The following is a 15,350-nucleotide window of genomic DNA, read 5'->3' as shown; positions in this document are numbered from 1 at the left end:
ATTGTATAAAGGTCCATGTCATAAACACACTGCCCACAATCCTCTGGGTTTGTTCTGCTCTTATCTTGTGTAAACTGACAGGAGCCCCCTCAGAAGGGTTAAGAGACGAGGCTCGGGCTGATGAAGCGTGCAGCAGGTTAATGATTACAGCAGCTCTGCTTCTCACAGCCGACCCTGTCCCGTGTGTCAGAGGGACAGACGGGGAGTCTCCTCACTCTTCAGGTGCTCCGCAGGACAGCCATGTCAGGGCAGCGTGTGTGTGTGTCGGACTTTGAGGAGGAAGCCAAGAAGGTTCTTCCTAAAGCTGTTTATGACTACTACCGCTCAGGAGCTGATGAGCAGAACACACTGGCCGACAATGTCGCTGCCTTCAACAGGTACAACACACTCACACACATGTTGAGACACTGTTTTAGCAGGAAGTTTCAAAGCTACGCAGCGTTGGGCCTCACAATGTAAAGTTTGTGACTGATGTGTTTTGTATTTCTGTAAGCAGCAGTCACACTCATGCCTACTTCTTCCTATTGTTTTTATTCTTGTGTTTGTACATAAAGAAGTACATAACTTTATTATTAATACAATATGCATATTTAATGAGATCATCTAGGAGATTTTGTATGTTTTTAAACGATGTTGGCATCTATCTTGTATAGCTCTTAATACCAAGACATATAATATATATAGTGGGCCTGCTGGAGTTTATCTGCCATAGCAGCCCTAAATAACGTTCCTCACTGAACACTATGTATAAATATATATACAGTATATACATGTGTGTGTGTACCTGGATATGTGAGTATATGTGGAGATATACAGGTACAAAAGGACATGATGCCCACACTTCTAGAAGAGCAGAAGTCCTGATGAAAGGGAAAGTGCTGAGGTTTTGAAGTTGGGCTGTATGAGGTACTTATCCATAGTCAGTGTATCATCTACAGTTAGGAGAAACGGACAGGAGCAAAGCAATATACGGCTGTGGACGGGGGCAGCAGCAAAACTTATTTTAGCCACCTGAAAGAATGGCCCAAAAATAATAATCTATTTGGGATATTCTCTCTGCTTTACCTTGATGTGAGACAGCTGTGCAGTCTGTGTCTTTAGCTGGCTGAAATACATGTAGCTGCTGCTCCTGTCCACAGCAGGACATTGTTCAGCTTCCATGCAGTAACTCCTGACTGCTTCTGCAAACTGGGCTGTGCCGACCGTCATCTACTGCAGGGAACACACAGACTTTGGATATGTACCTCATACAACCCCACATCAAAACATCCAACTTTAAAAAGAAGATTAATATAATAACAGCAGCTCCGACTATTCTACACTCATTAAGTGTGCGTTGGGTCCATAGTCCCACTGTATCTGAGCCATTGTATACAGTGTAAACAAACTGTTTAAATGTCCTGTGAGGACACAGTGAGATGACATGTTTGCCTGAACTTTTAATAACAAATATCTCTGTGGAACATATCTATTGGAGCAACTTTTCTTTCCTCGAATTTGCTCCTTCCTCCTTCCTTCTCAGTGTAACACAAAACTGTATAACTTCAAACCAAAAAAGACACTGTCTTAATGATTCCTTGTTATATACACCAGCTGATACGATCAATCAGCTGATGGTCAAAAAAGGGGTGTGGCGTCTGCACCACACGTGCTGATAATAAACAATCAACACCATATTCTGCCTATTCCTATTTCCTATATTTGATTGTTTTTATACATAATTAATCAAAATCAAATAAATGTTTAAACTTATCATTTTGGCTTCAACAATATCAATCTGTCACACTTTACTGTGTCCAGGCTCCACTCCAAGCCATTTCATTTCCGTCCGGGGAATTATTAAAATCCACTCTCTAACTTTGTGTGCTGAACTCTGACTGTTACATCATCACTGGTTCAGCAAACATCAACATTGGTACACTGATCCCAATGATAATGTCTCATGTGACGAGTTCAAGCCAGACTGATAACTAAGCAGTCATGATTTAGCTCAGTGAGTTTGATGAACGCTGTGTGAATACTAAGCATTGGACAGGGCAGTCGTCACAACACTGAGCGGGTCAAAACCAGCCGTTTCAACATTCAACTGTTTGGGACCCAGGTGTTCGACAGTCTCAGGGTTCCTATAGATAGTGTGCAAACACGTGACAAAACTGTGTGACGTATGCGTGCGACGCCATGTTGGATAATATACAAATCAACAATGGCGTCTAAAACTCCGACTTCTTCAAAGTATTTTGACTCTCTGGAGTCCTCTGCAAAGGCAAGATTCAGAGGGAAAAAGTCCAAATTTGCGGCCGTGACCCATACACGCTAAAGCCGTCGGATCATATTGAGGATTTAGATTCATTACCGCCGATTGAATATTCGGATATTGTGAACTACCTTGTGCTACAAACGTCGTGGGCAACCAACGCACAAATGAAGGCATACAAGAGCTTAGATGCTTATAATTTCTTTGTTTCTGGCTGGGTTGGTAGTCTTCTTACCAAACCAGTGAAAGATGACAGGGTGCTCGTCCATGCCCGTGTAAATCACTCTCAAAGAGCTCGAGATACTCAAGTCGTGGTTTGTGAGTGAGACGATGTTATCCTTACACACTGTGATTATATGGCTGGATTAAACGAAGCATGTTCTCACATTGGTGCTTTGCTTTTCGCAAGTGTAGTAGGCTCAAGAATAAGCCAAACAAAAACATGCACAGAAGAAAAGAGCAAATGGCTGCTATCATAAAGCTTTGCCGCTTCTCCTAGTGACGAGAAGTAAGGTCTTACAGTGTTCGGGTATATCATAAGCACAAATGTTTAACGTAAACATTGAAAACATAGCTTTAGCATGAGCTCTTACCAGATATAAAGTGGACGCCACACACACACGAGTGAATTGTGCTTTTTCTTCTGTTAAATCCTTACGAGTTATGTTACTAAACCAGTTTACGGCGTTCGGTAGACAGCAATTCATCCCTCTTTTGTGGATCGTTGTTTTTGATGATTGTAGGAAATCTAAAGAACTGTTTCTCTGGGTCACAAGTAGCGTTATTACCACAATTATACACTGCGCACATGATTGGCATTTTCTTTCAATCTTAGACGTTTAAATACAAAGAAAATTACGAAGCGTTGCAGCAACACACACGTGAACGGGCGCCGTCTTGGTTGTGTATATCATCGAACATGGCTGATTTACGGGTTGGGACGTAAGCGTGACGTCACATGCACACGATCTATAGTGCAGGGGTCGGGAACCTATGGCTCTTTTGATGACGCGATATGGCTCGCAGACAATTTTGAGCTGACATTTTTTAACATGTTGAACAAGTAATAAATAATTATACTGTGTCATTTTAAAGTAAAACATTTAGCAGCGGATTTTGTTTTAGTTATCCCCTCTCCTTTCCTCCACTCTGTCTCTGACTGTAACTATGTGTGCACGTGTGGGGGGGGGCGGAGCCCTGCCCTTCGCGAAACAGCTGAGGAGAAACAGTAGACCAGGGGTGTCAAACTCAATCACAGAGAGGGCCAACATTAAGGCATCGTTTCGGGGGTGAAGCTTGGAAACTGCAGCGCCCACAGAGTCACACTTTGCCTTGAGTGTGTCGTTACACTGGAGCTCAATCAGCTCCATTTGGATGTTCACATGTGCTGTTTTCGTCAACTGCAAACGGATTGCTGAGCAGTTCATGCGCAGTCGGGAACACAGCGGTGGAGATGGTTTGTCAGTGTTTGGAAACACGTAGTGACCAAAGTTTCCTTGCTGCATCAGAGTCTCCCACAGGCAGCTCGGCTTGGAACGCTCTCACTGCATCATACATGTCCGTGATCACACGGCCCTGAAGCTGGAGGTTTAACAGTGAGATGCTTCGTTATGTCGCACAAACAGGCCAGCTCACATCGTCCCAGAGATCTGTGGTGTGTTTCCCTTTGCTTCCAAAAATGGCTAGATTTCCTCACGCAACTCGAAAAATCTATTCAGCACTTTCCCTCGACTGAGCCATCGCACCGCCAAAACTATCAGATAAGCACACTTCATGGATCGCTGGTACAGGCATAGGCTCTTACAAGGATATGACTAGATGAACTGGCACACGACAAGGGGAGACAGGACAATTTATACAAGAGGTGAGTGGGAACAGGTGGAAACAATCAGGGGCGAGGCAGACGCTGACGATGGAGGGACACCACACCAGGACAGGCCATCGACTCAGCCATCGCACCGTCATGTTCAGAATGTATCTCCTCAGGAAAAGACTTACATTGACTCTTATAAAGTTTCCTGTCTGTGTTACGGTGCTTATTGCATGTTCCATCTCCAGAGCTTTACAACACAACACTTCCTGGTGTATGATGCGGTGATACACCGTCAGCTCACCTGCACAGTTCTCCCGCTGCATCTTCTCCCGCATCCTGCACTAATCCGCTCTTTTCATCACATCGTCAGTCCCGTCAGTTTGTCCCGGGGCAGTTTCATTTCATTCACACATTTAGATACTTCCTCAAATATGTATTTTCCCGTGGTTGTGCCATGCATTGATTTAATTACCAAAACAGGCGGGCCAGTTATGATAGAAAAATTATATTTTCTCGCGGGCTGGATATAATTGTGGCCTTGAGTTTGACACCTGTGCAGTAGACACAGAAACGTGCACATAAATTAGATAAATAACATAAGCGTTTAGTTTTTAAGTATTTAATAAAAGATCACCTGTTCAATGTGAAAAGTGAGTTGTGAATATTAAATACAGTATATCTCAAAAGTGAGTACACCCTTTAGATTTTTGCAAATATTCTGTTATATCCTTTCAGGGGATAACATTATCCTACTGAAACTTTGATATAACTTAAAGTAGTCAGTGTGCTGCTTGAATAACAGTATAGATTTATTGTCCTTTGAAAATTACTCAGTACACAGCTGTTAATGTCTAAACAGCTGGCAACAAAAGTGAGTACACCCCATAGTGAACATGTCCTAATTGTGCCCAATGATGTTGTTTTCCCGCCCTGGTGTCATGTGACTCGTTAGTGTTACAAGGATTCAGGTGTAAATGATAAGCAGGGCTGTTAAATTTGGTGTTTTGGGCACAATTCTCTCTGAATGCTGGACAACATGGCACCTCATGGCAAGGAACTCTCTGAGCGGCTGAAAAAAAGGATTATTGCGCTTCACAAAGATGGCCTTGGCTATAAGAAGATTGCCAACACCATGAAAATGAGTTGCAGCACAGTGGCTAAGATCATACAGCGGTTTTCCAGGACAGGTTCCACTCGGAACAGGCCTCGCCAGGGTCGACCAAAGAAGTTGAGTCCACGTGCTCAGCGTCATATCCAGAGGTTGGTTTCCAAAAATAGACGTGCGAGTGCTTCCAGCATTGCTGCAGAGGTTGCAGAAGTGGGATGTCAGCCTGTCAGTGCCCAGACCATACGCCGCACACTGCATCAAATCGGTTTGTATGGCCGTCGCCCCAGACAGAAGCCCCTTCTGAAACCGATGCATAAGAAAGCCCGCAAACAGTTTGCTGAAGACAATGAATCCAAGAACATGAGTTACTGGAACCATGTCCTGTGGTCTGATGAGACCAAAATAAACCTGTTTGGGTCAGATGGTGTCCGGCGTGTGTGGCGGCACCCTGGTGAGGAGTACCAAGACAAATGTGTTTTGCCTACAGTCAAGCATGGTGGTGGCAGCATCATGGTCTGGGGCTGCATGAGTGCTGCCGGCACTGGGGAGCTGCATTTCATTGAGGGACACATGAATTCCAATATATACTGTGACATCCTGCAGCAGAGCATGATCCCCTCTCTTCGGAAACTGGGCCGTAGGGCAGTTTTCCAACATGATAATGACCCTAAACACACCTCCAAGATGACAACGGCCTTGCTGAAGAAGCTGAAGGTTAAGGTGATGGACTGGCCAAGTATGTCTCCAGACCTAAACCCAATTGAGCACATGTGGGGCATCCTCAAGAGGAAGGTGGAGGAGTGCAAGGTGTCCAACATCCGTGCGCTCCGTGATGTCGTCGTGGAGGAGTGGAAGAAGATTCCAGAAGCAACCTGTGCAGCTCTGGTGAATTCCATGCCCAGGAGGGTTAAAGCAGTGCTAGATAACAATGGTGGTCACACAAAATATTGACACTTTGGGCACAATTTAGACATGTTCACTATGGGGTGTACTCACTTTTGTTGCCAGCTGTTTAGACATTAACAGCTGTGTACTGAGTAATTTTCAAAGGACAATAAATCTATACTGTTATTCAAGCAGCACACTGACTACTTTAAGTTATATCAAAGTTTCAGTAGGATAATGTTATCCCCTGAAAGGATATAACAGAATATTTGCAAAAATCTAAAGGGTGTACTCACTTTTGAGATATACTGTAAATAAAAATCAGAGGGGGGCGCGGGGTTCCGTTGGGGGGGGCACAGACAATGGTAGGGGAAACACTGATACCGCTTTTAGTGCTCGGAGACGTGATATACTTAAAACTCAATTTTATTAAATATATGGCTCTCAAGGAAATACATTTAAAAATATGTGGCTTTTATGGCTCTCCCAGCCAAAAAGGTTCCCGACCCCTGGTGTAGTGTCACTACATGTCAAACACTCAACCGATACACAAAGCATGCAGCTCATGTCCAAAACACTTGATACACGTCTCAGGATCAGCTGTGGTACCAGGACACTCATTATACAATGACCTAAAAACACTAACATGTAGCATTACAATGTGTGTCACTGTATTACTACAAACAAAAGACTGGCACTTCTTTAGTGCATGGATTGTGCTACCTTACAGTGTATGGCTATAACTCCAGTCCCAACCTGTACATAGTCAGTCTACATACTTGTACAGGATAGCTACAGATATAGAGAACAACAGTGCTGGTCAGTCAAGCGTCTCATCCACATCACACCACATGTAATACAGCTGTTACGACTCAGACAGAGGGAAGGAACACTCAATTGCACGACTTCAGACACAAAGGTAGTGTAGAATAAACAAAACTTTACTTCCATAAATCAAAACAACAAATGAAAACGCTCACTAGGAGGATATACAAAACTATTAGATAAGCACACTTCATGGATCGCTGGTACAGGCATAGGCTCTTACAAGGATATGACTAGACGAACTGGCACACGACAAGGGGAGACAGGACAATTTATACAAGAGGTGAGTGGGAACAGGTGGAAACAATCAGGGGCGAGGCAGACGCTGACGATGGAGGGACACCACACCAGGACAGGAAGTAAAGGGATCTGGGTTGAGAAACAAGAGGTAGGTACAAAATAAAACAGGAAGTGACAAGACAACATGAACAACTCAACAAATTCGACGAGACATGACAACAGCTGGTAAAAAATAATGGCCCAACTAGGATTGTATGCATGTTTTAAACATGTTTTAAACATGTTAGTCCTGTATGTCATGAATTTTTATTTTGGTGTGAAAAAATATTTCACTCTTGGAACTTGGGGTCCCTGATAATAAACCCATCATTTGTCTCTCTAACGTGATTTATTGATCCACTGTCCTGACTCACTGTCCACTGGATCCTGTACCTTCTGCCCACACAATGTTTAAACATACATTTATGGTAGTGTGTCCCATGCAGCTTTACTTCCTGAAAGGACTTGCCCCCCCCAGTCTAAAGGTCAAACCCACTTCAGACAAGTCTGGTGATATTATATATATATTGTATTTATTTAAACACCTTGAAGGGGCGGTGTGAGGTTGCCTGAGGGCGACACCGTGCAATAGAAGGTTTTAAACATAAATGTAATGGTTTTTACAATAGTATATAAACGTGCAAAAAACACACAGAGGTTTGGTGGTGGTTGAGTATGAATTTTGGAAGACGCTGTCAATGACTGTGTGGAAGAAATTAAATGTGATCCACAGTTTGGTCCACGTCGACTTCTGTTGTGCTGACTGTGTGAAGAGGTTTTAACTCATAGAGAGAAATGTGACATAGCAATTGTAATAAACGTAATATTCCAAATATTGGCCCTTGGTAACATTGGTAAACTGAAAAGCATTATCACCTAATTGCCAATTAAAATGTGAATCGTCTGTGGGTTTTTTTCTAGAAGTAAATGTAGCAAAATTCGCTAACTTTGTTTGGTTTTGAATGGAACATTTAAGAGTTGTTACAATAAATGTGAAAAATGCAGCGTAAACACACAGAGGTTTGGTGGTGGTACAGTTTGAGTGAGCATATGTGTGTGTGTGTGTGTGTGTGTGTGTGTGTGTGTGTGTGTGTGTGTGTGTGTGTGTGTGTGTGTGTGCAGGTGGCATCTTATCCCTCGGGTGTTGAGGGATGTTTCCACAGTGGATCTCTCCATTTCTCTGCTGGGCCAGAAGCTCAGCATGCCTATCTGTGTTGCAGCCACAGCTATGCAGAGGATGGCTCATCCTGAGGGAGAGACAGCTACAGTGAGAGGTACACACACACACACACACACACACACACACACACACACACACACACACACACACACACACACACACACACACACACAGGGTATACAGAATGACACTTTAGGAATTAATAATAATACCAAATATAACCTGAGAAGATAGTATATATTAATACAGAGTGGAAATTGTGAAAATAGAATAATATAGAATGGAACTAGAGAGTAAACAATAATAGCGAAAGGGCTTTGATTATATAGAGAAATACAGAATGTAAATAGGAATATAGAATTATATAAAATGTGGGGTTCCCGTTCATATGACATAGATCTTGAGAGTATATATTGTAACTAGTGTATATAGATCTACAATGAAGCTCAGCAAAGTTCAATCAGGAAGATTATCTTCATGCTTACTTTGTATTTATTTACATTCTCTCTTTCTCTCTTGATTTTGCCACAACCTCTGAGCTGATGGACCATGCTCATTGGATGTATTTGTGATCAGTTTAGTCACATGGACGTGTGCTGTGCTGACTGTGTGAAGAGTGAGTGGACTGTGAGAAATGTGTCCTACCAATAGTAAACCACTGTTATATAGATTACAGTCAGATTTATAGTCTTTTTTTTGTTTCACAAATAAGACTAAAGTAATAGCAGTAATGCAATACAAAACGTATTGTACATATTCACTACATATTAGGTAAGGTATGACAACAGAGCTGGTCACCCAAAGTTCTCATCCTCACCTTCTGTCCTGTGTTGACGAAGACAAAAAAGAAAAGAAAAAGAAACAATACTTGTTCTAAGGTAACTGATCCTATTTGAAGAGGTTCTGGGTCCCATATGTTTCCAAGTTATCTTTAGACCTCTTTTTAAACCACTCCTCATCGGACCATTAACAACAGTAATCTGTGTCTACCCAGCATGCCGAGCAGTGGGGACAGGGATGATGCTGAGCTCCTGGGCCACCTCCACTATAGAGGAAGTGATGTCAGCGATGACAGCTTCAGTAGGCGGTGTCATGTGGCTGCAGCTTTACATCTATAAAGACCGAGAGCTCACACTGTCATTGGTCCGCCGGGCAGAAGAGGCGGGCTATAAGGCAATCTTTGTTACTGTGGATACGCCGTACCTGGGAAGGAGATTGGATGACATGCGCAACCACTTTAAACTGCCCCCACACCTGAGGTAGGAACCAATCACAGCAGATTACACCATGCACACCACAATGTTCTAACTCTTCACTGTGTGCGCGTGTGTGTGTGTGTGTGTGTGTGTGTGTGTGTGTGTGTGTGTGTGTGTGTGTGTGTGTGTGTGCGTCCAGCATGTCTAACTTCTCATCAGCCTCCCTGGCTTTCTCTGAGGGAAACTATGGCAACGACAGTGGTTTGGCTGTTTATGCTGCAAAGGCAATAGACCCCACTCTCTGTTGGGACGACATCACATGGCTGAAAAAACACACACACCTACCTGTGATCGTGAAAGGAGTTCTTAATGGTAAACGCATACATACACACCTTTTGCTTGCCCCAATAATATAATTAAGTTAGTTAATACATTTAAATGGGATTCTCAAAAAAGTAAAATGTCAGATTTCATCTGCAAAATTGATTTTACCATTGGTTTTACAGCCAAAGTGCTGTTACTTTACATCAGGGGTGGGGAACCTCCGGCCTCCGGGCCATATACGGCCCGCGAGTAATTCGTAAAACGCACGCAAAAAAATCCACTAGCAAAAAAAACTAGACGGCAATATTTTAAACGGGCGACTGACTGATTTTCCTGGCCAAGGTCAGGGTCCTTGAACACAACACAAGTGGAACGTGTCATCACATGGTCACGTCATGTCAAAAAACTTCAATATTAAATCGTTGACATCAGTGAACGCAGCATGGCGAGTGTAAAACAGAGAAAGCTGGATGTGGAATGTCGCACTTTCCAGGAGAAATGGACAAACGATTATTTCTTTGCAGAAGTAAAAGGCCAGTGTGCCTAGTTTGTGTGGACGTACTTGCGGTGGTGAAAAATAATCTTGAGCGTCAATACAGCACAAAACCTTTTCAAACTGCACGAGCTGAAAGGACGAGTGTTTGGATAAAGTTAACGCTCTTCGGCGGAGTTTGGCCCAACAAGCAGCTCTCTCCAGAGCGTAACATACAAACATGGAAAGATAGACAGGTAGACCACCACACCAAGAACAGACTGTTCCACCACTGCTGTGCAATTATCACTGCCATTTACAATACTCACTTTTTATAATTTGTGCATTTATCACTGCCATGTGCAATACTCACTTTATTTTCTATCAACCACTTGGTACTTATATTATTTTTTATTCTATTTAATTATTGCGTACTGCCTTTTTACTTCATATGTTCTTTTGCTGTGACAAGATACATTTCCCCGTTGTGGGACTAATAAAGGATTGTTTTCTGATAAAACGGAAAGATACATGGCACTGATTCTTGAGAATTTGGATAAAACAAGTTTTAAATTTGAAAAGAAAATATATTTATTGTTAAGAAATCTAAAGACAAGGTCTCAGCAATCAAGCAATATTTCTGGGCAACCTCCTGATTTTGTCATTTATTCATAAATGATGTGTTTTTCCTGTCATTGCTTAGTATCATCATTAGCATTAAATATACAAAATAATAATTGTGGACATAAAAAAAATATTTCTTTTGATTTTAAATAGACATTTACTTCAATACATCAACTGCATTGGAGGAACATATTGTAGTCATATTCATTTAAAACAAAGAAAGTTCCATCTGACGGTGGTGACTGAGACCTGACGGTGGCCTAATTACAACAAAGTATTTGTTATGTACATGTTATCTTTCTGTAAACATTAACAATGGTGAACAGTAAGATAAAAACTACAGTACAACTGCAATGTTTTAAGCATAAATAAGACAGAAAACCTGACAGTGTTGACGTCTGACGATGGTGACAAAAACTCACGTTTTGACATGTCATGCATGAGTTGTAAACAGGAGCCATCTTGTTTCCTCTCTGTTGCTAGCTGCCTCTAGCCTTTACTTAAAATGCATACATTTATGTCATAATATAAAATAATTATTTCTTTACAAAAGAGACAGTGTTGACACATCATGGTTGTCACAGTAGCAACATCAATAAATATGTAAGATTTCTTGGAAAAATAGCAAACTTACAGGAGCCTGAATGCTCTTGTAGCATTTAGCAGATGTGGAGGGTGGACAGCGAGTCCTCAGGAGTACAGTTCATCATGTGGTTGCTTGATTTTTATTGCTTTTTTATGAATATTTGACGGTCTTGGACACATTTTGAGCAACCACAAAATAAAGTGAATATATTTGAACATTCATTGCTTTTAGTTTTAAAGAAATATTGGACTCTACTCTTTCATTTGGTATATATATTATACATTTTAAATTAGTTGTTCACAATTCTTTATCGAATTGAAATGACAATTTCTTGTCTAGGGACAACTGGTTTTCTGGGTATTGGGCGATCATATAATCATATAATTTATAAAATTAAAGACAAACATATTCATTTTTTTTACATTTGTGCAAAAGACCCTCAGATGATCAACCCTGATTATTTTAAATGAGAAAATGTTATTACTGGAGCTGCTGCCCCCGCGACCCGACCCCGGATAAGTGGTAGACGATGGATGGATGGATGGATGAAAATGTTATTGCTTTTCAACGGAATTAGCATTTTCCTTAGTGGGACATGTTTTCGCTGAAGTCTTAAGAATCAATAATAGATAAAAAAGTGTATTTTTTGCACAGCATAAAAGAAAGGGGAAATGAATGGGCTGTGTCTTAAAAACATTTTGCAGAGGTTATGAGTTCAATAATTAGTACGGCCCTCGAAGGATGTTGTAAAAAAAAAAATGGTCCTTGATAGGAAAAAGGTTCCCCACCCCTGCTTTACATTAAAGGGAAAGTGAGTTATTATAGTCAGTGTTCCCTTCCTGTTTTTAAGGAAATAAATGGATCCCAATTATTAGCTATGCTGATATATCTCTACAAATATTAGAATCAAAGTCATTATGACTTCAGGATGAACTTGTTCAGCAGCGTTGATGTTGTGTGTGTGTGTATGTGTGTGTGTGTGTGGGGTCAGGTGAGGATGCCGTCCTGGCTGTAAACTATGGTGTCGATGGTGTCCTGGTGTCCAATCACGGAGCTCGACAACTGGATGGGGTTCCTGCCACGGTCTGTGTGTGTCTGTACATACGTGTGTGTGTGTATGTGTGATGGACTTCTTCCATCATATCAGCAACAGTCCAGAAATTCCCCTGCAAAAATGTTTTTTAATAATACTGTACCTATCTGGACATTTATATACTACAATTACTCCATATTGTAGACTTACAGGAGACACACAGTACATATATAGACTGCTAACACATACACTAATAACAGGTGTCACTCTTCAAAGAAAATGTATGGTATTATTCTATGTCTTTCTTATTGTCAACAAATCTCTTCAAAACAGAAAAATCAGTAGTGTGTTACTTCCTCAATGCCCTGCCAGGTACACTGCTCTGTTCTGTCCACTCCTGTGATCCTTTAGGTTTCTTCTTTTAGTCCTGCCACTGTGAGCCACCTCAACACAATCAGCTAGCTTGGCTGCACACTTTGGGCTACTTACTTCACCCTCATTCAGTTATGTCTCTATTTTAACTGCATGGGACCGGTACGGCTCCACTCGATTTAACAGGCTTGGAACCATTCTTTTTTTGTTTTCCATTAGCCAACGGTCTAAAGCCACTTCTGCAATGACTTGAGACAAATAGCCGACCCAGAGATCAATCAATGTAGTAGAAAGTTCAGCTTTACTACATTCAAAGGCAGCCGGGGTCACAGAAGTTCAAGCAAACATATCTGACAAGGGGCAGGAAGGGGAATCCAAAGTCCAAAAATCAGGCAAAGGTGTGTTTTTATTTTTTATTTAATTATTGCAGTTTGGAACAGTGGAACCCTATGACACAGAGGAATATGATATATACGTCCACGGACACACAGAACCTGCTTGTTAGTGCTTTAGTTTATTTTTCCTCAACCCCAACCCTTTAATTTGTTGACAACATAAACATAGAGTATCACCAGACGCCTTTTAAATGTACTTCATGTGTCAATATAAATGTCAAGTAAAGTGTGTGTGTGTGTGTGTGTGTGTAGCTGGATGTCCTGGAGGAGGTGGTGAGGGCTGTGCAGGGTCGCTGTGATGTCTACATGGACGGAGGAGTGCGGCGAGGCTCAGACGTGCTAAAGGCCTTAGCTCTGGGAGCAAAGGCTGTTTTCATCGGCCGACCGGTGCTGTGGGGCCTCGCCTGTCAGGTGACGCACCACACTCATCTACAGCCTCAGTGGTCCAACCCCAACAAATCTGATGATGCAGAGAAACTGAGCGCTTCACCTTTTTGACATTTGTTATTTAGTCATGAGCGTGTAACAGAACAAAGATGGCTGTTATTAAGAACTTCATCTAAATGTAATTTACAAAACTACACAACGTGACACACAACTAAATAAACGTGTGTGTGCGTGTGTCTGTATCCAGGGGGAACAGGGAGTTTCAGAGATTCTGGAACTTCTAAAAGAGGAGCTACGACTGGCTATGGCTCTGTCAGGTAACACACACACACACACACACACACACACACACACACACACAGGGCATCTACTCTGTGGGAGCCTATCAACAATTTTTCTCAATTCTGTGTGTGTGTGTGTGTGTGTGTGTGTGTGTGTGTGTGTGTGTGTGTGTGTGTGTGTGTGTGTGTGTGTGTGTGTGTGTGTGTGTGTGTGTGTGTGTATGCATGCAGGTTGTCGTTCTGTATCTGAGGTGAGCAGGTCCCTGGTCAGGAGAGTGGAGTTCACCTCCAGGATGTGAGAGAAGAATCTGCTGACAGGACAGTTTAATACCAACATTTGTCTCATTCCTGAACTGTGTTTGGTATTCAGACGTGTTTGTTCAAATGTATTGCTACAGATATAAAATATATCATCAAATGTAATGTGAAACTGAGGGGTGATGCTGCCCAATGTCTTGAAGTGTACGAAGAGGAACTAATTAAAAGTAATTTCATGAATATTGTAAGATGTGGTAATTGAATGCATTTTGTGTCAAATAAAAAGTGATCTATTGATGTGCCGACTGTGTGAAGAGGTTTGAAAAGCTGAACTCAGTATAGTGTGTCACCAATGGTTACCATCGTTCCTGTGTTGTACAGAACCAACATATCAAGTCAATAAAGTTCTGCATTAAAAAAAAGGCCCATTATGAAGCAGAAGTGACATTAGAAAGCTTAGGGCTGCTAATTATTATTATTATTATTTATCTGACACTTGAGAAGCATACTTTTGAAAAATGTCAGAAATTATTAATTGATTCTCAAAATAGTTTAGATAATTTCCTAATCATTTAGATTAATTTCTTATCCATCAACTCGTTGTTTCAGCTTTATGAAAGAAACATTCCAAGTATCTTGATTATACTTAAGTACAGCACCTGGTTAAATATACTTAGGTTCTATATAAGTAAATAATTTGTTACGTGTAGGAGAAGGTGTGATGTAGGAGGACCCAAATGCAGCAGGCAGACGATGATTAAAACAACAAAAGGCAAGCTTTTAATAGCAAAAAAACTGAATACAAAATAATACAAACCAATCCGAGAAGGAGACAGGGTCGACAAGAGCACGACACAGGGAAGACACCAGCTAACATGAATGTACGGACTGACAAGGAACACTGGGGAAGACAGGGATATATAGACCTACGCTAATCTAATCACAAGAACGTGACACAGCTGGGAGAGAAAACACAAGGACAGGAAGTAAAACAAGACATGACACAAGGGGGAATGAAACTTCAAAATAAAACAGGAAACAGAAAACCAAGATGAGAACAGAATTAGTGGAGTAACGT

General features: G+C 41.6%; 1 protein-coding gene across 1 annotated transcript; it reads left to right on the top strand.

Annotated features, from left to right (window-relative positions):
• The first annotated feature begins 240 nt into the window (after positions 1-240).
• Positions 241-14,481, top strand: hao1 (hydroxyacid oxidase (glycolate oxidase) 1). The gene is made up of 8 exons (XM_029437110.1): positions 241-377; positions 8,287-8,438; positions 9,339-9,603; positions 9,740-9,912; positions 12,538-12,629; positions 13,599-13,757; positions 13,981-14,050; positions 14,246-14,481. Exons 1-8 carry the CDS (start codon positions 241-243, stop codon positions 14,311-14,313), a joined length of 1,116 nt encoding a protein of 371 aa, XP_029292970.1. The 3' UTR covers positions 14,314-14,481.
• The last annotated feature ends 869 nt before the right edge of the window (positions 14,482-15,350 follow it).

This window comes from Cottoperca gobio, chromosome 8 (assembly GCF_900634415.1).
Source record: "Cottoperca gobio chromosome 8, fCotGob3.1, whole genome shotgun sequence".
NCBI classification, from domain to species: Eukaryota; Metazoa; Chordata; class Actinopteri; order Perciformes; family Bovichtidae; genus Cottoperca; species Cottoperca gobio.
The sequence above is the reverse complement of the archived record's forward strand: the minus strand, read 5'-3'. Positions and strand labels throughout refer to the sequence as shown.

Bases quoted from the DNA above. Each gene is read 5' to 3' on its own strand.
- hao1 (XM_029437110.1), top strand. From the start codon at position 241: ATGTCAGGGCAGCGTGTGTGTGTGTCGGACTTTGAGGAGGAAGCCAAG. The intron at 8,439-9,338 runs GTACACACACAC...GTGTCTACCCAG, and splicing joins AGAGACAGCTACAGTGAGAG to CATGCCGAGCAGTGGGGACA. The intron at 14,051-14,245 runs GTAACACACACA...GTATGCATGCAG, and splicing joins ACTGGCTATGGCTCTGTCAG to GTTGTCGTTCTGTATCTGAG.